General features: G+C 25.5%; 9 protein-coding genes across 9 annotated transcripts; 6 read left to right on the top strand and 3 right to left on the bottom strand.

Annotated features, from left to right (window-relative positions):
- Positions 1–24: 24 nt before the first annotated feature.
- FG386_002683 (uncharacterized protein) lies at positions 25–918 on the top strand (the record flags this gene model as incomplete). The annotated part of the gene is made up of 1 exon (XM_067342132.1): positions 25–918. The coding sequence occupies one exon, from the start codon at positions 25–27 to the stop codon at positions 916–918; it is 894 nt and encodes a 297-aa protein (XP_067197737.1).
- Positions 919–1,351: 433 nt separating this feature from the next.
- Positions 1,352–2,311, top strand: FG386_002673 (uncharacterized protein; the record flags this gene model as incomplete). The annotated part of the gene is made up of 1 exon (XM_067342122.1): positions 1,352–2,311. The coding sequence occupies one exon, from the start codon at positions 1,352–1,354 to the stop codon at positions 2,309–2,311; it is 960 nt and encodes a 319-aa protein (XP_067197727.1).
- Positions 2,312–2,328: 17 nt separating this feature from the next.
- FG386_002662 (uncharacterized protein) lies at positions 2,329–4,695 on the bottom strand (the record flags this gene model as incomplete). Its single annotated transcript, XM_067342111.1, has 1 exon — positions 2,329–4,695. One exon carries the CDS (start codon positions 4,693–4,695, stop codon positions 2,329–2,331), a length of 2,367 nt encoding a protein of 788 aa, XP_067197716.1.
- A 956-nt stretch (positions 4,696–5,651) lies between these two features.
- FG386_002651 (uncharacterized protein) lies at positions 5,652–7,352 on the bottom strand (the record flags this gene model as incomplete). The annotated part of the gene is made up of 1 exon (XM_067342100.1): positions 5,652–7,352. One exon carries the CDS (start codon positions 7,350–7,352, stop codon positions 5,652–5,654), a length of 1,701 nt encoding a protein of 566 aa, XP_067197705.1.
- A 1,440-nt stretch (positions 7,353–8,792) lies between these two features.
- On the top strand, positions 8,793–9,890 carry FG386_002640 (topoisomerase VIA/SpoII nuclease subunit; the record flags this gene model as incomplete). Its single annotated transcript, XM_067342089.1, has 1 exon — positions 8,793–9,890. One exon carries the CDS (start codon positions 8,793–8,795, stop codon positions 9,888–9,890), a length of 1,098 nt encoding a protein of 365 aa, XP_067197694.1.
- A 476-nt stretch (positions 9,891–10,366) lies between these two features.
- FG386_002629 (uncharacterized protein) lies at positions 10,367–18,550 on the top strand (the record flags this gene model as incomplete). Its single annotated transcript, XM_067342078.1, has 1 exon — positions 10,367–18,550. The coding sequence occupies one exon, from the start codon at positions 10,367–10,369 to the stop codon at positions 18,548–18,550; it is 8,184 nt and encodes a 2,727-aa protein (XP_067197683.1).
- Positions 18,551–18,984: 434 nt separating this feature from the next.
- Positions 18,985–19,794, top strand: FG386_002618 (uncharacterized protein; the record flags this gene model as incomplete). Its single annotated transcript, XM_067342067.1, has 1 exon — positions 18,985–19,794. One exon carries the CDS (start codon positions 18,985–18,987, stop codon positions 19,792–19,794), a length of 810 nt encoding a protein of 269 aa, XP_067197672.1.
- A 145-nt stretch (positions 19,795–19,939) lies between these two features.
- Positions 19,940–22,525, bottom strand: FG386_002607 (uncharacterized protein; the record flags this gene model as incomplete). Its single annotated transcript, XM_067342056.1, has 1 exon — positions 19,940–22,525. One exon carries the CDS (start codon positions 22,523–22,525, stop codon positions 19,940–19,942), a length of 2,586 nt encoding a protein of 861 aa, XP_067197661.1.
- An 815-nt stretch (positions 22,526–23,340) lies between these two features.
- On the top strand, positions 23,341–24,621 carry FG386_002596 (uncharacterized protein; the record flags this gene model as incomplete). The annotated part of the gene is made up of 1 exon (XM_067342045.1): positions 23,341–24,621. One exon carries the CDS (start codon positions 23,341–23,343, stop codon positions 24,619–24,621), a length of 1,281 nt encoding a protein of 426 aa, XP_067197650.1.
- Between the last annotated feature and the right edge of the window lie 272 nt (positions 24,622–24,893).

Below are 24,893 nucleotides of genomic sequence, written 5' to 3'. Positions count from 1 at the left end.
TTAGTTACTTCAGATTACTAAAAAATGAAGGATGAACAAAAGATAACGTCATTTAAAGACTCGAATACACCAAAAGTATTGAGATTAATTGCAACTATTTATATATATGCAATGATATTTCTGTCAGTGCTTTTCGGATTTGTAAACCAAATTTTATTCTGGATATTATTATTCCCATATTTGCTCTATGATAAAAAATTCAAGACAAATATAATGGGTCAAATATTCCGTTTTTGGTCCTCTTTTTTTGTAATATGGATAAATCCGTTTTGGACAGTTAAGATAACTAGGTTTCCAAAGAAAAATTACAAACCAGGGAGAACAATATTAATGACAAATCATTTGTCTACTGCAGACCCATGGATTATAGCATCTACTCATATTCCGTGGGAGTTTAAATATGTATACAAATCTGATTTACTTAAATACCCAATTGTAGGATGGGTTATTTCAATGACATATGATGTTCCAATATATTTCACTAAAGAAAAAGGTGGTTGGGGAGTTAAAAGCGGAACTCTTGAACCAATGTTCAATAGTTGTCTAAATCTCGTAAATCAAAATATTGGTTTAGTTATTTTTCCAGAAGGTACACGCTCTAAACTCCGCCGTTTACAACCATTTAAAAATGGTTTCTTTAAATTTGCCATAGAAAATGAATGTGAAATACTTCCTGTTGTGAGTCACAACAATTGGTCCCTTTGGCCATTAGGTGACTCTTTAATGGACATTGGTACCTCATATGTTGCATACGGGGACGCTATACAAGTTACTAAAGAAACTGATATTGAAGAACTTAAACTTAAAGTCCAAGCAGTTATGATGGATTTATTTAAATACTGTCCAACACATAACCCTGAACTTGAGAAACCTCTTTCTGTTGCAGCCGCTACACGTGGTCACGGAATTTCTGGGTAATTTATATAAAACTTTTTTTTTGCATGCAAAATAAGTTAGTTTGTTTACATGCACAAAAAAAAGTTTTTTTTTTGCATGCACTTTTGTTTCTTGTTTAATTTTGATAATTAATTAAACTAAACTAAAAAATTATATTATATATTATTATATATGAATAAATACAAGCATGATTTTATTTGTGTACTAATAAATATGTATATGGCATCTGCTTTTTTACAGTATTTCATTTTATATTTTTTTTTATATTGAAAATTTATTTTTTAAATTTTTTGAAAATAAACTGTAATTTATATGTAAAGTATGAATAACCATTACTTACATAAAAAAGTTCCACTTTTGTTTTCATTGCTATTTTCACTAATATTGCTTAAAATGCTCATATTCAGATAAAATATATACAAGTTATGAAATATTTAAATAAATTAAATTTAAGATGTACAAAAAAGGTGACTTAAAATATGAAAACATAAATGGAGAAATATTAAAAGGCGAAGGATTAATATTGAGTTGGAACAATTGGTATTTTTTTCCAGAGAACACAATAAATTTATATATAATAAAAATAAAAGATGTTTTAAGTATTTTAAGTAATACAGAATATAGTAATTCAAATTTCTTTGAATATGAGATAATAAATAGCTCTGTTGAATATCACAAATTACCTAACACAGGCTCATATTCAATAACAGTAAGTGATAATATAAGTCCAGATAATTATTTTATTATAGTGTTGAAGAGTGGATTTTATAACCTGAATTTTAAAAGAATTGTTGAAAACGGTTTAATTACAAAACCAATATCTGTGTACAAAAGTCCAAGTATAAATAACAGAATTGTTTTGTTATCTCTGAAAGATGGAAGACCGTTTGGACACTCCGATAATATAGAAATAAAGTACAAATTGTTCTCTGCTTTTAACGAATACAATAACAATTACAACTATACAAGAAAAAATAACGATAACATTAGTTATGCTTCCGTACATATATACGCAGTTGATCCTGATAATATTGATAAAAAGGAACCAATACAAATATTTAAAAATATAGGAGATGACTTGACAATATCAGGATTAGGTGATGAATTTTGCACGACATACTATACAGTTAAAATCAAAGATTTAAATTATCCACTTCATTCAGATAAAAGCAACAGTTATTTTTGGATATTGCCTAAAAATTCATATCCATTATATTTGTCCATAGATGAAATTAATTCAAAAAATGAATTATGTAAAAGACTAAACATCAAGTATGGAATGTTTCCAAATAAATACGAATTTATAATTTTACTAATAATCATATTCATAAATGTACTTGGATTTATAACGTTAGGAATAAGAATAAATAGTTATCAAAGGAAAATTAAAAGTAAAAAAAAAAATAACAGTTAATTTAGATATTAAAACAGTCATAATCTAGATATAGTTGGAATGCCACTCCATTTACTTAAAATAATATTCATAATCGAAAATGAATTAATAGATTTGTTTTCATTCAAATAAAAATCTATTTCTGTTAGTTCTGGATCAAACAATGATCCGTTGAGTCCCTTGTTCTCATTAATGTAATCTCTTTTTTTCGTTTCTACAGCACTTGAGGCATTAAAGTTCTTATGTCTAATGTCTTTATGATCAATATGATCGTGATCATCATATTTATTGTTTTCATCACTTAAAATGGCAGCTGCCGAATCTAAATTTTTATCGCCTTTGTCATTCATTTGAATTTCTAGAACCTGAATATTCTTTATTTCAGTTTCGACATCTGCGTTATTTTCATTGCCACTACTATAGTTATCATCATTACAATTCACATTTATAATTGACAAACAGCTCTCCTTAGATAGTTCTAAACATGTTTTGTTGTTGTCAGTATTGTTAATTGAATCCTGGTTGATAAATTGGTTTACTTTATTATATTCTAGTTTATTCAATACACCAGGCGAATCAATACTGTTATGATTTGAATAAGGCGAAAATGGTCTTTGATTCGAAAATAGTTTATTAGCGTTCCTTTCTTTAATATACTTCATTTCCCTTAATTTACCATAATTTAAGTGTTTATTATTATTGTTACTGTCACAGTTATTTAATTGTTCCAACAAAAAATCCGTTTTTCCAATAATTCTATTAAATCTATTTGATAGTAAGTCAATGTTAACACAATTTACGGCGTTATTAATATTGTTATTATTATGACTATCGTTGATGTTAAGATTTGTATAATGATTATTGTAAACTGAAAATTGATTATTATTCTTATATAAATTCATTTTGTTATTTAAATTTACATTCTTTCTTGTAGTTTCAATTCTATTTAATATCATTAATTCTTTATTTATACCATCATATCTTGAGTTAAAATTACTAATATTTGTTTTTATATTTGAAGGTATGAATGAAATATTGTTAATATCCTTGGAATAAAAGCTATTTTCGACTTTGTAAAATTCGCTTCTAGTAGTTGCTCCAAAGTCGTGCTCTTTATCATACTTGCTCCTGCTCTTAATTTGCCTGATTACTGGTGTTATAATATCATCTATTACCTCTAGCGTTACACTTTCTTTATTGGAATTTGAATTTTCTGTAAAAAGTTCTACTTTACCCTGAATATTCTTTCCTAATTTCTTATCTATGTTATTCTTTAAATCTTGAATATTTATATTAACTTCGTTACATACAGAAAATAGATTTAAATCTAAATTGCATTTGTTTAGATCACCTTTATTTAATTCAAGGTCAACATTTTTAATGTAATTAATATTTTGATTTTCATTAACATCCATTTCATTTGAATTAATAATGATGTTATCATTGTTATTAATATCTTTTAATCCATTTATGTTTTCACTTGTTATATAATCAACATTATAATGATCGCTCTCAACTTTATCATTGTTCACTTTTTCAGTTTTTGATTCCGTAACAACTCTATTTTCTGCATAATTATCATATTCAAATTCAGGTTCATTTTCACTTTTTATTATGATTTCTATTTCATGTTCTCTATCATAATTGTATGGTTCATCTGATTTGCTTTTGTTTTCATTACAATCAATATCAACATTTTTTTGATCCTCAATATTCATATCATTAGTTTGTAAAACTTCAACATTTTCGTTGTTATTTTTAAGCAATTCATCATTAGATAAGGAATCATGATCACACTTATTATTTAAGTCAATAACATTAATTTTTTCAACGTTCATTCTTCCGTTTTCATTTAGATACTCTATTTCTATAAACTCTTCGTTTTTGTATTGTAAATTAATACATAATGTTTGGGTATTGTCTTCTTTTTCAATTTTTATTTTCCGGATATAATTTATATAATAGTTGTCGTTAAAATCACCAGAATATATTACATTATTGTTAGATATACTATACTCGTCATATAGTACTGGATTTTTCCAATATTCCTTAACGTAACTACTTATAGAAAAGTGTAATTCATCTTGTCTTAATCTTAAACACTTATTTGAAATCCAGTAACACATCTCGTTACGCTCATTGAAAATTGGTATTAAATAATGTTTCTTTATATTAACTATTTTCTCATTTCTACTAAAATTATTCGAGGTAAAATATTTTAATATTAATCCTTTATTAGAACAATTAACATCATCATTAGTATAGGGAAACACACGAAATATAATATTTAAGCAATTTGTTTCAGCATGACCATAAATTCTGTTTTTTCCATTACACAACTTTTTTATTATGTCATTGCAGTCTACTTCACTGTAATTTCCAACTATTGCATTACAAAGCAACATTTTTACCAATAATAATGTTTGCAATAGCCACCTCTGATTAATATAACAATTACATTATAAGTTAGGAGTTAATGAATTATAAAATTGCAGGCTATTATATTTGCTTATCTGCTTTTTTAATGACAAAGTAGTCAATTGTACAAAATAGTATATTGTAAAATTAAATATAGAACAATTTCTATAGAAAAAAAATTGTTTCAACTCTTAATATAGACTATTTGCTTCAACAATGCGATTAAAACGTAGCTATAGTGCTTACTTTTGTAACAACTAAGCAATATTAATATAAATATAAAATTATTAATTCCTTATATTATTTGCCTTATTAGACCATTAAGTACTCTTCTGGCGGCAGCCCGTGTGTAACCAGTACTTGATGCCTAGTTAAAATATATTCATGTATAAATTACACATTACAATAGAAATTTAAAATAATAATATGTAATTGATTCTTAAATGTATCTTTAAATTGTTATTATAATTTGTGTTTATTTTGGTTATATTTGATCTATGTTTTATTCTACATTATTGTTATCATTTTGATAATTTCCTGTTATTTACGTCCATATATTTTCCTTAATTTAATTATAGTCTATTCATATTCTCTTTGACATTTTAAAAACAAATAAATTGTCAGTTATTGGTATTAATCCGACAAGTATTGACGAAATGAATGGACTACCTGTCATGTCATACATAATGGGTATATTAGCAAAATTCAGGCGATACAAGAATAATTTATCATCACAACACAAGAATTAATTTACTAGTTACTATTTAAGTCCGTAATAAACAAAAGTTTATTAAATAACCTAAACCTCAACGTTTAAGTTAAGTTTATTGTTCCATAAATTTTGCTGTAATAACAAAATTTGTCTTAATGAAAAATAATTTTAACTTGTTGAATGTTAAATGGAATTCATTAAAACGCATACTAACCACAAAATAGGCACAACTTATTTAAGTGAAACAGAGCAGTTATTTAAATTAAACAAAAATTGAGAATGTGATTCATTTAAAGTTGGTATATTAAACAATTCATCATCTGTCTGAGGGGGTTGAAATTTAATAGATCCAAGTTTAATGAAATCTTGGTGACTTCCAATCCACTGAATAGAATGATTATCATCCTTTCCAAATATTCTAAATAACTTAGGGTAACACAACAAAAATGATTTGTAGTTCTTTTTTGAACTATTTCTTTTCGCTTGAATTCTAGCTTTTTGAGACATCAATACACCAATTTCCCTCAATTCCATTGTATGTGTAGGTTGATGAATCAATACATTGGCAAACTCTCTTACACAAAGCCAACATTCAAAAATTTGAAAAGATCTGACTACTGTTGGTATTTCTTCATATACCTGAGTAATCTTAAAACTGGGTTTATTGCTGTTTTTAACGACAATAAACTCGTTGCTTAAGTTTGAGCAATCATATTCATTAATTAGCTTTTTCTTATTTAAACACGAATTATCACAAAATGCCTGCTCTAATTCATTTTGCAAGGAGTAACTATTAATGTCATTATTTTTGATATAATAACCAGATGATTGAAAGATATTATACTGATTTTGTTCAGATTCATATTTTCTAAGCTCTGCTATTTTTGGCAAAAATTGTTGCATTATAGATGGTAGTGGAAATTTTAATGTTACATATAATGCCGAATGATCTGGGGACGGTCTTCTTATGTCAAAAAAGCTGCTGTGCTCTTTAATGAATCTGGATAGTTTTTTTTGTTTAATTTGTCGCAATGCATCTCTAGATAAAAATGATAGTTTTGGTCCAATGTTACTTAGTGCCATCTTATTATCTGTATTTGTTAATAATACTGCTGCAATGTCGATACATAATATCCAAGAAGGACTAAGTATACTAAATAAATTGTTAACCTGATAATAGTAATTTTCATCTGTTTTATCATCACTAAATAAACCAAACTCTAGCGGTGGAATATGTTCATAATTATTGTATTCTATTAATTTATCACTTAAAATATCATTGCTACCATCGAGTTTTATGCTTTTTTCATTTAGAGATGAATTTGACGTTAAAGACGTTGAAGTTGAAATATCACTTTTAACTGGTGATGTATTTATATTACCACTTCCTATATTACTGCAAATTGTATTCCTACCTTCACAGAATATTTTATTTGAATTGTTACGAAATTTATTTCTATAATGATTATTATTTAAATTATAGAAATAATTATTATTCATATTATTATCATTGTCGTTTTTTAAATTACACCTGTTTCTGTCAAAATAACTTTGTTGAAAAGATTCAACATTTGATGTCCAAGGCATTACCCTATCCATATTCAAAAATTGTTTATAATTGTTGTGTAATTTTTGTTTGCTACCATTAAAATTATTAGTTCTAACGACATTATATTGAAAATCCGTCCTTTTACTGCTATTATTCTTCAAATAACCCTTCCTTGTATTTGAAATAGTCTCACAATTGGTGTTCAACACACTGTGGTTATTCCAATTTAAATTTAAACCATTACTTTTCGTGTTAATCTTGTTTAAATCCAGCTTTTTTCTCTGAATAAATTCCGGAGAACTAGATGTCTCTTGATTCAGACAATCGTCAAATCTACTTAAACATGAAGACACAAATTGGCTCTCTGATATTCCCTCCCACATACTTGTTGAATTGAAGTATTTAATAAAATATATATCTCCCAATTACTTATTAGTTTTTGTGATTACTGTTTGGCGTAAAAGCTAAAATAAATAAGTGTGATGAAAACCTTCAGAATATTGAGTACAATATATATTATTCTATAATGAAATATATTGGTATTTGTCTATAATATATATATTTATCCTTTAATAGTATTATATACAGTCAAATACTAATGTAACATATATATTTAATAAATTATCACGTATAACACTTAATTTTTGATGTTACCATATACTATTTAGGTGAAGTTATTAATACTTAATATTTGTTTATGTGATTGAATATAATACATAAAATGAAGCCAAAAGAGTGCGATTAGATATTCAAAATATGAAATGAATTGTTTTTTCCTTTATTCAGATGAAATATATACCAAATCATCAAATCAAAACTTTGTTCATAATATGCCAATTTTAAAGTCGCGTTTAAACACGAGAAAAAATAAAAACTAAATTAAAACACAAACAACGAAGATAAATAGTCCAACCAACAACTATTTATTCAACCTATGAGTAATATATAACTTTAATTATTTAATGCTTTAAAGTTAAATTAATTATATTCAACTCATTAGATAGTATACCCCCTATTCAAGGCAAACTATATTTGTAAACAACATTAATATGTGTAATGTTCAAATAGTAATGATTAACATCAACTATTAATTGATATAATAGTTTATTATAATTGCGATTCCAAATAATGATTAATTTATACAGTAAAAAAGAGGATTCTGTTTATTGATCAACTGATTTAGTGCTATTCATCAATAGCGAAATTAAATCCTTTTTTTCCTTCTATGCATATATTCAGAAACTTTTTTCTTTAAATATAAAAACTGCCTAATAAATTATTATAATGATTCCTTTTTTTCTACAATTATATATTTAATTAAAATTTGCCAAGTATAATTAGTCAAACGTCGAGCTAGACTATTTAGGCGCCATTTTTCTTTGTCAGGGTGCCTTTTTGTTTTTTTAATTTGAAAAAAAAATGCATGTGATATTAACTAAGATATGTATAATATATAAATATATATGCTTATATCTATTGTATTGGAAATAATAATTTAAAAAAAGCATAATTAAAGTGATTTCATGCTAATTTTAACTTGTTATTGTGGATGCTTCCAAATAGGTGTTTTTTTGATATAGTTGTGTATAAACGACAATATAAAGACAAATAAATGATACAGAAAACTGTTGAATTTATTAAATTTCGAAAGTATATATTTTAAATTAATACTTTAAGTAATTAACTTATTTTCTATATTTTAACTTAAAGGTGAATATTAAATTATATTTATTTAATAAACTGTACTCAGTGAATACCATATTGAGATTTACAAGAATGCAAATAAGAGACCGTATTTTTACTTTCATTTATAACAACTTAAAATGAATTCGTATAATGGTGAGGATGCTTTTTTGCTTAAAGATGAAATAGTTGAGTACAAAAGTGAGAAAGACGTAGTGGATAGGCTCGAAAATGAAGTACGTAAGGAATTGTTACAGTTCTTAAATTGCAAATCTTCTGGAAAAATATACAATAGTGTGTGTCTCTTATCAGTAATGAATATATTACATAGAAATATAATAGAAGGGTATCATGCAACGCTAAGAGACATTTACTACGGAAATCCAGGACTCTATAAGAAGCAGGTAAATTCAAACAAAGCAATTGCTTTATTAACGCATTTAATTAAAACTCCAAGAGAATTTCTAAATGTAGTATCCACATCTAAGGGAAGAATAAGAGGACCATTAGCAATAACTGGATTTGAATTTGAAACAGATAAAAATAATAGTAAAAAGCATATTAAACTTGATTTTATGTCCTTGTTTGAAAATACAGGTCACTCTATAAGTCCATATATATTTAAAAGTATGAAAAGTTTAAAATTTAACGTATATAAAGAAGTAAAATTCGTATTAATTGTTGAAAAAGATACGATTTTTCAAAGACTTCTTGAGATAAATTTCATGAAAAAATTTGATAATTCATGTATATTAATTACAGCTAAAGGTTTTCCAGATATACCAACAAGAACACTACTATATAAATTAAGCATGGAACTTCCAAAAAATACTTTATTTTTTATTATATGTGATTACGACTGTTATGGTCTCTCTATTGCAGAAAATTATTTGATTGGTGGAAAATCTGAAACATGGTATGATTCTGGCTTTACAATATCAAAAATACGGCCTTTAAAAATACCACCTGTATCCATACTAATTGAATCTGAAATATTAATGGAGGATAGTATTTCCACCATTAGTGAAAATGAAATGTCTAGAATTGTTAGTACTAAAGAAAGATTCGAGTCATTTCCTGAAATAAAAGAAGACATTAGATCTGAATGGATACATATCTGTAAACAAATGATTAATGATCTCAAAAAATTTGAAATTGATTGTATTGTTAATTTAGAAGATTGGATCTACAAATTTATAGAGAAGGAAATAAATAATCAAAAAAATAATATATTTTAATTTTGGGATAATATATTTAAATTATTAATTCAGTCAGTATTTTTAATAATTAAATATTAGTAATGTAAAAACAATATGGGTTTTGAATTTTTAATTGAATGATAAAATTTATTTAAATAATTTAAAAGTCTCTTCATTATAAATTAAAATTATCCTAATACTATTCTTATAATGCTAATTCATGCTATCTAAATTTATTCAAATTTAATAGTTGAGTTAAAACACTTATTTAAAATTTTAATTTTATTTCTCTTAGAGTTACCTTTAAAATTACGCATAGCGCCACGACTATATTTTTTTTGTTGTCAAGCTTTGAAATAATAATTTTTGAATGTAAATACTGCAAAAATAAAAGAACACAAAAGTAGTAAATAATAATAAGAATAATCAAAAAACATAAATAATTGATATATTTAAGCCTAATAAAGAAGTGTGTAATTAATATTTGAATTATTATAAACATAAATTACCGATAAATGAAACTTACAAATGATGAAACAGATGAATTTCAAAAATCTTTTGTTCCCATATCATATGGTTACCTTTCAAGACAAATGATTGAACATAGTTACAATGAGTTTCTGGATTTGATAAGAAGATCAACAAACGATCCAAATATTCAAGTTGAAGCTAAAACGTGTTTGTGGGAGTATTCGGCGGAAATAAGGGAAATATATTTGAAAATTTTAGCAATAGGAAGTTTAAGTAGAATACTAGAGGACATAAATAGAGTAATTCAAGAAAGAGAGAGTATATTGTCTTTAAGGTTTAAATTAAGAAAGTCATCATATGATTTATTTCCAGCATTGACAGTTATGGGAAGTCCAAAACCAAACATAAGAGCTTCTATTGATATGTTAACACTTAAAGATTACTCTCAAATTCCAAGTTTGTTGTATGAGTTAGCAGTTCAACATGGAAAACAAGTAATAGTACCTAACGTAACGATTGTTGAAAAAAGTAGGATAGAAAGGCGACTAAAGAACGAATTTATGGTTCAATATAAAAAATCTGATATAATAAAGTCAAGAAACGTTATTTTTAGTGTTGAAAAAGGTAGAATAATAATAGAAAGGAAATCTAGATTTATAATAAAAATTATATCAGACTTAAAACAATGGCAAATAATAGATGCTAAAATAACAATACCGGAACTTTCATACTACTATAGAATAAATGAGGATCATAATAAATCACTTAAAGAAATATTGCAAGCAAAACTGTTTATAATAAATGAAAAATCAAGAATATTAAAAAACAAATTGGACATAAAAAATAAATTAATTAACGATATTTTTGATAATAATTCATCGGAAAATAATAATAACGAAGAAATAAATATAATTAGAGATCAGATAAAAGAGTTGGAGAAAGATAAAGAAAAGAATGATGATGTATTGGGTGAGTTGTTTAGGATTTCGAATATTATAACAGGTGAGATGGTTTTGGAGATACTATTTGAGCAATCTATACTTTGTATTAAAGAAGAAAGAATGTGCGGAATATATCACTCAGAAGTGGGTAAATACTATTATAATAGCATGAAATATAAGTATTTGGATATATATTTATATAGAAATGTAGATTTAAGCACACATTTATTAATGTTGAATTCATATGACATTAAAAAACTATTAGAATATAGGTTAAATAAATCAAAAGAAGTAAAAAACTTATTGTCTAGCAGAAATACGAATTTAAATAGAAATAATGAAATAATACTAAGATTTTTAATGCTTCCTAATGGAGAAATAAATTGTATATTTTGGCCACTATCATTGTATTTAAATAATAAAGGAATATTTAACAAAAATATAGTTAATATTTTAAATAAAATAGAGAACCACGAAAATTGGTTGTATTTATGTAATTTTGAAAAGGATAATTCAAACAATATAGTTGATTTATCTAAAATATTAAATAATGTGTCAAAAACACTAAGATATTTTACAATTGAATTATATTATAATATTTTAATTAATAACGAATATTTAATTAGAATAAATAATGAGGATGAGAATAACGTTAAAATAATTTTAGAAAATAACTATATATTAATCAATATATATGATTGCAACGAATATATTGTAGAGTTTGATATCTTTTCAGGATCACTATTAATTAAAGATTTGACTTATGAAAAGTCAATATGGAAAGAATATCCAGTGTTTTATGATAATTTAATTAAGTACGTGAAAAGTGATACTAACTCACTAATTAAAGTATTACCATATTTAATTAAATTAACAAGGTATCAAAAATTAAAGGAAAAATTAATAAGTGAGAATAATTGGAGATACATGAAAAACATTCCAGAAAACATTATAAACTCAATAAAATGTTCATTTATGAACGAAAAACATATTAGTATTGATGAAGAAGATCATAGTGGCTTAGTTGGAAATAATTCTTTATATGATAATAACAAGTTGGTGATCCTAAATACAGTAATAGGAAACATGTTAGAAATTACAAGTTGTGTGAGCAAGATAATAGTCAAAAAACACGAATTAGATTTATTTGATATGTTTTTTTATGCAAATTATCAGTTGAATAATTTGAAGATAATATATATAAGAATAAATATTAAAAATTATAAAGTTGAATTTATGAAAATATTTTATATGAAAAACAATCCATATACAGTTACAAATATTGATAATCTAAATGAAAATTATAAAATATTTGGCATTAATAACTTGGACTATAACAACTTTATAAATATTATTAAGGGTAAAGTAATAGTTGGCGAATTTGATTTAAAAGTGGATAATAATACAGAAAATAATAATAGTTATAAAATAGGAAGAAAAATCGAAGACTTAATGATATTGAACATAAGCAATACCTATTTAAATTATGTAAATAATAATCTTGAAATAATAAAATTTCTTGAATCAGCACAAAATATAAAGAATAACATATACTATGATGTATATTATGCAAAAGAGGACAATAAAATTTTATTTACGAATTTTAATGAAGATAAAGACATTATTGATGTAGAAAGTGATAAATTAGGGACAAATATATGTTCAACTAATGATTATGACATACTAACGTGGTTTTTTCCATTTAAAGTCTATTCGTTAATAGATGAAAATGGTATTGCCCATAATTCTAGTAATAACAAAAAAGAATATGATTTGTTGTTTCAACTATATAAATATGATTTGGTTGGTCCTAAGATTGAATTCAAAATACAAGTAATTGATGAAAATGAGTTTAATTTTTTGAATAAAATACATAGAGACATAGTTAGTTATAAAAATAATTGTTATTATAAATTAATAATAAAATCTAATCAAACTAGTGAACTTAGTACATTTTACATGAATGGTATTGCTCCTATACCATTTATTTGCAGTAAAAGTGAACAGATTGGAGATTTTATTCATAAATTAAGTGATAATTATTTCATTAAATATACTAGTCGCGACTTTGTTATGAGTGGAGGTAATTACGATTCAGAAAATAATATATTGTGTAAATGGGGATTGTTGGACGAGATATTTTTAATTTTTACTAATCATGATAATAATTTAAATGATTTGTTGTATTGTTTAAAAATATTATTAAAATTTATACACATAATACTGGAAACAATATATATGACTTACTATACAATACCTAGCAATATTAATACAAATGACAATTCAAATAAACTATACAGTCTTAATAATCCGATAAAAAGAGGTGATTTTTGGGTAATAAATATATTTCCATGGAAGTTGGATATAGAAATAGTACCTTGGTCATTATTTTTTTGTGACAATTCAGTAAATAGATTATTTAAATTATTGAATTACAATTCAGGAAGTTTCAGCATATATTTAATAAGCAATTCAATTCACGTGTTGTTTTTTGATAGAATATTAAATAATTATTTTATACAAATTTACATAAAATTAGTACTGGATTACATATACAACACCATTAGTTTTGGGGATACCATTAAAAGTGGAAAGGGAATAATAGAGTGTTACTGGAAGATAATAAAAACTTACGAAGTATTAACAACCTTATCAATATTTCAATATAAAGATAGTGAAAAAATAAGTGAATTTTTAATGAATGATTTTGATGGCTCCTATGATTCATTGAATACTATTAAACTAAAGAACATAGTTGATATGAATAAATATGTAATTTCATTTGGTTTAAGGGATATAGGGATGCAAATACTACTATTGATTGAATTAGATGAAGATATACACTTTAAGTTAACGATTAAACTTTATGATGTATTAAATTTACAAAGTGATGGTAGTGTTGTAAAGCAATCAGTGGAGGTAATAAATCATACAAAAAAACTATTGAGTGATTTTATATATTCAACTTCCTGCCATAATATTGATTTGGATATATTGAATAATGCTAGTGAAAATATAAAAAATTTGGATTATTTAAATTATATAAGATTGAGTTCTTATATGAATCATTATAATAATAAATTAAAAGTACTTAAAGAGGGTGAATTTTATTATTATCCAGGTTATTTTTTTCATAGAATTATTAATCCTTTGTCCAAATTTTTTACTTTATCATTTTATATGTCAATAGCATCTGGAGTTACACAAAGAAAAATAAACAATATGGTAAATCATGTTAAAACGTGTATTATGAACAAAGGAAATAGCACTAGTGACAAAAATAACGTAAGCAATGGTTATAATAACAAACGTAGTAATAAAACTTCAGAAAAAAAAGGAAGTGTAATATACATAGATGATGATGAAGATGATACTGATAGTATTCATTATTACAATCATCTGTTGAATAACATTAAACAGCCAGTACTAAATTGGTCTGGTCAAAATAAGATTATAAAGAGATCTTCAAAATTTGATAATTACTATATTAAACAACCGGTGATTGAGTTTACTTGGTTTTATTGCAAAACTTCCACAATTGATGTAGATAGAAAACATATTCTTACATTTAATAGAACATGGGAAAATCCAATAATGCATTTTGATGTACCGGACTATATAAGATACAAGAGCAGCGCTATTTACGTTGAGAATTCAAACAAGGATAATAATATAGATGACAATAATGATTTCTCTGAAATAAGTAGTTATAATATTACAGATTATGAACAAGTTAATTACGGTGATTTGTACAATATAAATGATGAGAACACTCGAAAAATACACTGGCCACTTGAATATGACATACCAGTAATACTTATAGATAATAATAATTATTTAAATTTATCACTTGAATTCAAAGATAATATTACTAATATGGAAATAGACAGTGAATACGATAGTATTAGCACTAAAAGTGTAGGTAATAAAAGAACATATTCAGAGTTAATTGATGAAAAAAGTGAGTATTGTCAAAATAACTCAAGTAATAAAAGGAATAAATTCGAAAACTATAACTCTAAAAAATTACATTTGTCTAATAGTAAATACCAAATAATACCATTTTTGTGTTTTCCTGAGAATATAAGAAGTAATATTGATATAAATAAGAATGACAGTAGTAATAATGATAGCAATACAGAAAAGATAATACTTATGAGCAAGTCTTACTATTTAGAATTGTTATCTAGTCCTATATCATCAGAATTTGATATATTTGGACAGTTTTTATTGCTTGTTGGAAAAAGAAGTTTATCGAGATCATTAATTAGAATAATAACCATAGCATTGTGTTCATCACTAATGGTAATTAAGGATATATCTTTATTGTTTAAATATCCACTATTATCTTTACAAAACAAATTACCTATATATGTTGAAGCAATTTGTCAATATGATGACGTGTTTTTTCCAATCGAAAAGATTGAGGAAAAAACATATTGTTTGAAAGGTTTATTGTATAGAATATGGAAATTGGACGATGTGAATACCACAAATTATAAATGTGATAATTTTAATAATGAAAATAACCAATGCAGTAACATTTTTAAATTCGATATTATTAATAAAAGCTACGTTGATATATTTATTTCTATAAAAAGAATACCTTTAATCGATGTAAATGACATTGAAATAAATTATGTTAGTGTATGTAAATTATTTCCTGCCTTAAAAACATCACCACATTTATCTATACTTTCAATTGTATTGGATAAACTATTTCATTTGTCTTTTGAGGAATTACAGGAATTAAATTCAAATAAAACTAAATTTTTACCAAATAGCTTGACTAGAAACCAAGATAGACACGGTAATGTAAATATTGAAGATATCAAAAACTATGGCAATCCCTCGTCAGTAGGTGAAGATAAACGTGACGGCAATTCAATTAATCAGGTATTTGCTAAACATAATAGTTTGTCATCTTCATCCCTGACCAAAAACATAACTAGTTTAACCGACTGTAGTCAAGATGTTGTTGAGTTAGAATCTAATAATGATTTTGATGAACAAAAACATATTACAATTAAGTCTAAAGATAGTGATAGTGATAATAATGACAAAAATGATAATAACAACAGTAACGATAATAATGATCACAGTGATAATGACAACAATAGTGATGACAATAACAATAACAATAACAACAACAATAATAATAATAATAATAATAATAATGATCGTAGTGATCATAATGACAATAACAGTGGCAGTAACGACAATAACAATGGCTATGGTAGTAACAATAATAATAATAGTAACGAAGAATATTACAATAAAAACAGTGATAGTGATGACAGACTTCACAATAATGACAACTATCACAATAATAGTGGTTACAACAATAGTAATAACAATAATAATGACGATAGATACCAAAACAACGGCACTTATTACAATAATGACGACCGATATTGCAGTAGCAACAATAATTATTGCTGTTGTAATCATCGCTGTAATAATGGTGGTTATTACATTCAAAAAGACCATCACAATATGAGCAATTACAGCTATCAACTCTTAAAACAGCCCGTAAATTCTTCTTTAAATGATCAAAGAATTCATAATTCGTCACGTTCTTTTCAAAGACAACAAATTGAAATGGGGAACTCGGACAATAACATGATTGTTGTTCAGAGTGATCGGAAAACAAATGATGAAAAAGTGTTAAACTATCCAAGTAAGTTAATTATAAGCAAGAATTATACTCAAAACTCTGCTATTCAAAATGAAATTCACCAAGATCATCAAAGAATAAGTAGCGTTAGTAAAAACACTGATTCAAATAACAACATTGTTTCATCTTCATCTTGTGATTATAACAAAAGTAGAGTGAATAATAGTTCCCAAATTATTTATTCAAATGGCTATAACAACTTTCATATGGCTAATCGTGAAAATTTAATTTATACGCAAAGTCCTACGAATAACAATAACAATAATAGTGGTGGTTATAGTAATCATTATCATCATCATAATTATGATCATCATAACTATCATCATCATCACAATTATTATTATCAACAAATGAATAATAATATTCGCGACGATGTTGATTATAATCAATACCAAACTGTTAATCATCCACAAAGTCACATTTATAATAGACGAGAATTTAACTCTAAAATAAGTAAAAATCCTTCAAATATAAATTTAAATCACAATTCTGTTCCTCATTTAACAGTGAATAATCATAATAATGATACTATTTGTCCTCACTCAAATGTTAATTTTGATTACCATCACCAAAATTCTAAGGAAAATCAAGTAATGCTATCACCATATCTAAAACATCAAGACCGAATTTGTTCTTCAGTTTCTTCGTCACTAAATTCTCATCCCAAGAATGTTAATTATATTCAAAAAGAGTTTGACTACCCCCATTCTACTAACAGTAATTACAATCATGCTCATTATCACAGCAATAATGTAAATAACCAAGACAATCAAAGACAAATGCAATATGATAATCTATTGAGAAATAGATCTATAAATGACAATGTTAATACAAATTCATATTCAATTAACAGTTATAACAACAACAGTACTAGAGACTATGTATCCCCTGGTCCTTATTGCTCTTCAAACGAAGGAAATAAAAGTTATTCCCTTTCTCATTCACCTATTTATGGTAGCAACAGCGGTCACAGACACTGTCATAATCACACTATTAACAACTCCTTTATTCAAAGGAATAATGGTAAATTGAGTGTAAACCAACAAAATTTAAACAGCTTTCACATTTATCAAGATGGAAGGTTTAATCAAAATCATTCCTCCGATACTCGTAATATAAGCAACTGTCACAATATTAATTCTCGAACTAGTATGAATCAAAATAACATTCAAGTTTATCCGGCAGTAAATCGTCCACAAATTCAAAATCAGCAAGTAATTTTTAATAATAATGTTGGTAATTTACATAACGATGAAAAAAACAACCTTCAATATTTTTACACTCAAAACGACTCAAGCTCAAAGCAGTACAAAAGCGGACCGATAAATCAATACAACAGCTATAATATGAACTCCAACCTACAAAATTTAAGACAATTACCTAATTTGTACAGTAACAAGAATATAATCACAAACCAAGTGCACAACACCAGCATGAATATGAATGTAACTTATGGAAACAACATGAATGAATCGGTAAATGGTGTTCGTTATAATAAGAGAATCAGCGATTTAAGTCAGATTCAAACAAATAAAAATAGGGATGTACAAATGTACAGTGGAAATAACAATAATAACATTCATTTTAATAACTATAATTCCAATTTATAAAATTAAAACGCAAAAATTTTAACTCTTATCATATTATATTGACAGTCTAATAAGTTTTCTTAAATCTCTATTCATTATTGGTGAGGTAATTATCATAAGACCCAGCTGCACACACCAACAATAAACAAAAAATTAAAGAAATATTAATTTTAAAAATGAAATAATATTTGAATAGTGAACCAAAAAGATATTAAATTTAAATAACAAAGCTTTAATGATTTAATTTATAAAATTGATAACTAAATTTAAAATCTGCTGATTATTTGCGAGTTTCTATTCGTCTATTAAATAAATAATACAAATAAGGAAAACTTTAAATTTTTGAAACTAGTATTTATTGTTTGTTTCAATTTTTAATTAAAAGATGAATAGTTGTGTTTATTATCAGTGAATGATTCATTTTAAGGTAAGACTAAATATAATATTTGGGAAAAATGGAGTTAAAGAGTAAAATAATATTTGCATTGAAATTAATATTTTATGTGAATATAGTAAATAAATGTACTTGTATAAGGATAAAAAGTAATATTTTTGGGTCAAACTTGCTATCTTCCTCATCAAGTAAATTACTGTCTGAATCTAGGAAGTCTGGCGGAGATTCACCGGACGGTAATCATGGGATCGAATCAGTATTGGGCAGTATACTTCACAAACCATCATTGGAGGCGTTAAATACAGAAATTAAACAGACTATTCAAAAGGAGTCATATAATAGTAATCTAGGTTTATGTTCGTTTACAGAGAACCCTTATATCGACTTGGGATTTAGAGATACAAACTATGATAAATGCACCAAGTATTTGTTGTCTCAGGAAACATGGTTAGGTGAAGACCAAATAAACAACGAAATGTTTCAAATAATGAGTAAAGGAGGATTAACTATACCTTCAAAACAAAAACTAAAGATACCTGAATTGAGCGTTATATTTAAGGAAACATTTAGTCAAATATGCGTCAACTTTTTTATTAGTTTGTTAAACACAGGTGCATTATTTTTAAATGGTACTCCATGCACAGGTTATAACTGTCACGACATATTTAATTCAGTTTGTTCAGATTTAACTGAAAAATATGGAAAGTCCGCATTTGTTCTCGGAGCTAGTTGCGTCGCTGAAACAATTAAGAAAATATGTCAGGAGTCAAGGAGGCAACTTGCTGCTAAATACAAAACATTAATTGCATCTCCTGCAGACATAACACCAGACAACAAAGCGTTAGAGGTCATTGAACCAATACCAACTTAGGGAGAAGTAAACGACAAAATAGATATTTATATTTAGTAATTATTTCGTTTACCAAAGTTTTAAAAAGATAAAGTATAGAAAAATTGTTTTAATTTTTATTTAACACCGTTATTTATACCATGTAAATAATACAACTTGTAAACACTTATATTTTTTTTAAATATATAATAACTTTAAACAACATCCCCTTTTTAATGTGATTCCTTTTATCCTTAAAATCAACATACAATATGTACCTACCGTTGGTGCAAACGACTTTAATGTATTTGCAGTTGCTATTAAAGTAGTTGTCATTGCTAGAACCTAATTTACTTATGTTTTCCCTAAACTGATATAATTCAGGAATGAATTTCATCTTAAACTCCCCACTGCATTCTTTTGTTTCCAAAAGTATCAACAAAATATATTTTTGATTATTTATTTTGTTGTTTAAAACATTGCTATTTGAAAAATTAAATTTGTTTTTTAGTATTGGCGTAATTTGTATTTTCTGGTCAGAATATAAATCAATACAGTATCTTTCATTTTGATTAGAAAAAAGTATTTTCCCACTTAATTCGTAGTATTTAACGTTGATGTGTGAACTTAAAATTCCATTTAGATCACTCATCTGAGTGTTTACAAATTCATTGTCAATTGGTTTGACGTTAATTTCTACATTACTATAAATGTTTAATGTATAGTTAAAACTTGATTTACTTTCATATTGTGTTATCACAAGTATAAATTCCTGATTTTCCTCAAAATTGTAACTCTCGTACTCCCTAAGCAAACTAATTATGTTTGTTTTGTAGGTTACTACGTTTCCATTGCTGTATATTCCTTGCATTATAGGAAGCCTTTCCTGAGTCACAAGTCGTTCTTTTCCCCTATATATACTTATTGACATGTATGGAACATTACTTTCCTCACATTTATCGTTATGTTCAATGCTATCTATGTGTCTGTTTAGCACTATCCATATGTCCCCTAAGTTGTTATTTGAAAATTCATCGTTGTATTCACTTTCAATCCTTTTTTTTAACAAGCCAAATATACCGTTTTTTAAGTAATTTGTTGCCTCGTTTACTGTTTGACTATTAGAATCAAAATATAGACTGTAGTTAGAATTTTCTGACAACTTATTTTTAAGTGCTCCATTTTGACTTACACATAACCTGTCACTTGTGTTATTTTTAAACAATTTATTAAAGTTCTTGTAGTCAATACTTATTTTATATTGTGGGTAAAAATACAACAAGTGTAAATCGTCCTTTAATATAGTATTGTGTAGAGATGAATTCCATTTACCATGAAATTTTGAGGTGTATTTAGTTATTTTATCCGGATCCCACGCTAAATAAATATGAGAAAACCACTTTGTTATTTCAGACCATTCAATCCAAAATATACCGTTGTCCTTTATTTGACTTATATTATAGCCAAGTAGTTCAGAGAGTTCGTTATTCCAGTTAATTTTATCGTATGCCGAGTATTTTCCCTTCCAACTTATTTTGCCCCACGGATTTCTTACTAATAAAATTCTTATTATACAGTCTTTCTTATAATCATATATTTCGACCATTCTTAATAGTTGATATGCGTGTTTAGTAACCAAACCTGTCTTATTACATATTTCTTCTCTTATTATCTTATTATTCACGGTTTTTTGTTCTTCAAGTAAACTATTGCTTTTATTTAAATCATTTGTCCCAAGTGCTACTAAACAAGAACCGTTTTTGAACGAATTCTTTATTCTGTTCCAGACATTTAAAAAGTAGTTCTTTTTCTTAGCTGATTTTGAGTTTATTGTGATAGTTTCTGGTATCCAACCTGTTAAGTAAAATAAATCAATTGCAGGATTGCTACCAACTGAATCGTATCGGTTTGCCATTACTTTCAAATAGGCTTTTTCAATTAATGTTACACCATAATACTTGTTATCGTCAAAATGAGATAATAAACAGTTATTATTTGAATCTATTGGTATTAAGTTATCTACATATATGTTTCTCCATATACCATTGAATATTATTTTACATGAATACAAGCACAAAACATTATTATTTATAACACTTTTTTTAATATTAACTTCCAGATTTCTTTCGTTTTTAATTGGTAATCTTATGGGACTTATTAAATCAGTTAGTAAATTTGACTTGTACTTTTTCTCGTGCTCCAATAATAATGACAATACCACTATAAATGAACAATCGCCTATGAAACCTTGTATTATGTTAGAGGAGGTGTAGTCAGTAAAGTTATTTGGAAACATCTTTATCTCATTTCCTAGTCTTTTCCATTTAACTATCATATTTTTTTGCTTTTCTGACAATATTAAACTGTCAACTACATTCTCTAACATTGACGTATATTTGTTTTTTATATCTCCCTCACAACTAATGTTGCCTATTCCAAAATTAATTCTTTCATCTGCAATTAGTGATGGTGTTAGCAAAACAATGAATAACAACAGGTATATTTCTTTATTCTCCAAGTTTTCTAGTTTCTTACTGTATTTGTTGTTTTCCACTAATGGTGGCAAAAAGTATTTATTGTTCACAAACGACGATTCAACTAGTATCTTTTCTTGTATGTTATCAATTGAATTCCTTCTTGTTTTTATCAAAAGTTTATATTTCTCCATAATTAATTTTTTTAATTCAAATACATCATCTTTTTTATTTATTATTTCATCATATATACTAAAATTGATGGATTTCTTTCTTAAATACCTTAATAACGGTAACATATTTAAAAATATCTTTTCTTGCAAAAAATTTTTAACGCTTCTATGATCACTATTTGCTATATCACAAACTATTTACTTTTATATTATTCATTATTTACCAGAAATTAAACCGTTTACATTAATATTTTTTGGATCAACGGACTCAAATTCTAGAGTTAAAAGAGGTATTCATCTAAAACATAGTAAACATGTAACTTATTCCGCTTTATTATCTTAACTTTATATTTTAATGGTTGGTATAACTTGTATCTTAAATTAGACAAATAGATTGGCCATTTGATTTTTCTCAGTGAAATTTAGAAAACTTAATTGCGTTTTTAGGTTTAGCCAAATGTTATATTAATATGGTTTTTTCTAAATAAGTTATATTACTTTGAAAATTTTCGCCTTTTAGTTTTCAGTCATTAATGTCATTTTTACTATTCTCACACTTAAACAATTTACACATGTAACGCATTTAGGCGGTTTTTTCTCATTTTACTTTTTTATTTACACTAAATAAATGGAACCGTCAAATAAATTTATATTTAAAAAAGTAATTAAAAAATTGTAGATGGAAAAGCAAATAGTTGTAGGTAATTGAAAATAGGATGAAGAACTATATATATTTTGAGCCTATTACTCTTATTTTATAAACCCGTTAAAACAAAAACGAGTAAATACAATATTCTTTTTAAGAACAGTAAATTTCAAGTTGTTTATATATTTTTATGATGATTATACAGAAATAAGATAAATTAAATAGAAAAAAGTTTGAATATTTGCATAAATTTTGTTATCACAATTCCATTAAAAATATATTAAAACACAACAAGATGAAGTATAAACGTGAAGATATAATCAGACAAATGTCAGAGATATTTAGGGGCATTCCAGACGTAATTATAGGTGATATTTTTGACAGCATTGTATCTGAAGATATTAAGCTTTACAATAAAACTGATGCCAAAAATAGCAACATTGATGATAACTCAAGTTCAAATAAATATGTAGATGACATGATAAATGTACATAATAAGCTTTTTGACAAACTTTCCGAAATAACAGAATCAGGAAATAATGTAGACATTGATATTTATAATGATAAAAACGATGTTTTTGAATCATTTAGTGAAGATAGTGTGTTATATTTGGACGTATGTATGAAAAACTGCGACTTAATTAACAATAGATTAATTTTAAATAATAGAGTAGAGACTGGATTAATAAACAAACTTAAGAAAAGACCTTGGGATCTATCATATATAGAAAAAAATATAATAAATAGCGAATTTAAGCTTATAAAGGGTTATTTAGATAAGATTTTTAATTCGAGTAAGCTATACAAAATAAAAGAAAGCGAGAATAAATTTTGGCCACCAGAAGGGCCCGGTTTTGAATCAAAATTTATAGCTTTAAAAGTAACAAATAATTATTTTAATGATGAGTATAAAAGAAATGAACTTATAATTAAGTTAAGAGACGAAATAAAATATTTAACTGATATTATAAATCAGTCAAATATTGAATATAACAAATCAATTAACAATACGAATATAAAAGAATATAGATTGATTAAATGTCGAGAATTAAAAGTTAAATTAGATAAACTAAAGTTAGAGAAAAAAATAGCAGAAAATAAATATTTGAATGAAATATTCAATTCTCAAAACTCTAATTTTATAGAATTTATATTACAAAGTAAAAGTGAAAATATTACATTAATTAATTTGCATAATTGTAATAGAAATGAAGCATTGAATATTACTATTATTTGTATTGTTATGATTCTTAAATTTAAATTAAATGTAGATTTTGATAATACATTTTTTAAAAATAATTATAATAATGTAAAAAAATTAATTAGTAATGATGAACTTTATTTATCGCAAAAAAATTTTAAAGGTAATTATGTTGATTTACATATATGTGTTGGATTAGGTAACAACAATTATACTATTAACAATGTTAAACCAAAACTAGCAAGTTTAATTAGAAGATTGTCGTATGCTTTGAATTTAACATGGAGATTTGGTATAAATGGGGTTATTATATTAAGAGTTCAGGATAACGTTGACTGGTATAAATATATAAATCAAACATTAAAAATTAGTTAAAATATTGTTTTTTTACTACATTAATTTAATAAATATTAAATTATAGTTATTATTTTACGAATTTACTATGAAACCAGGACCATTCAATACAAAATGAACTGAAAAATTATTAAATATAATTCCTGGAAATATATGTGGTGTTATAATTATAATTTGATTGCTTTCATAATTGCTTATTATTTTATCTTCTATAAACTCTTTATTATTTAGTAATTCTTTAGTTTTTTCTTTATTTGTAAGTATATTGAATAGTTCCATCAACTTTAGTTCTC

This window comes from Cryptosporidium ryanae (assembly GCF_009792415.1).
Source record: "Cryptosporidium ryanae isolate 45019 chromosome Unknown contig_5, whole genome shotgun sequence".
NCBI lineage: Eukaryota > Apicomplexa > Conoidasida > Eucoccidiorida > Cryptosporidiidae > Cryptosporidium > Cryptosporidium ryanae.
Note: the sequence above shows the minus strand (reverse complement) of the source record. Positions and strands in the feature narration are given on the sequence as shown.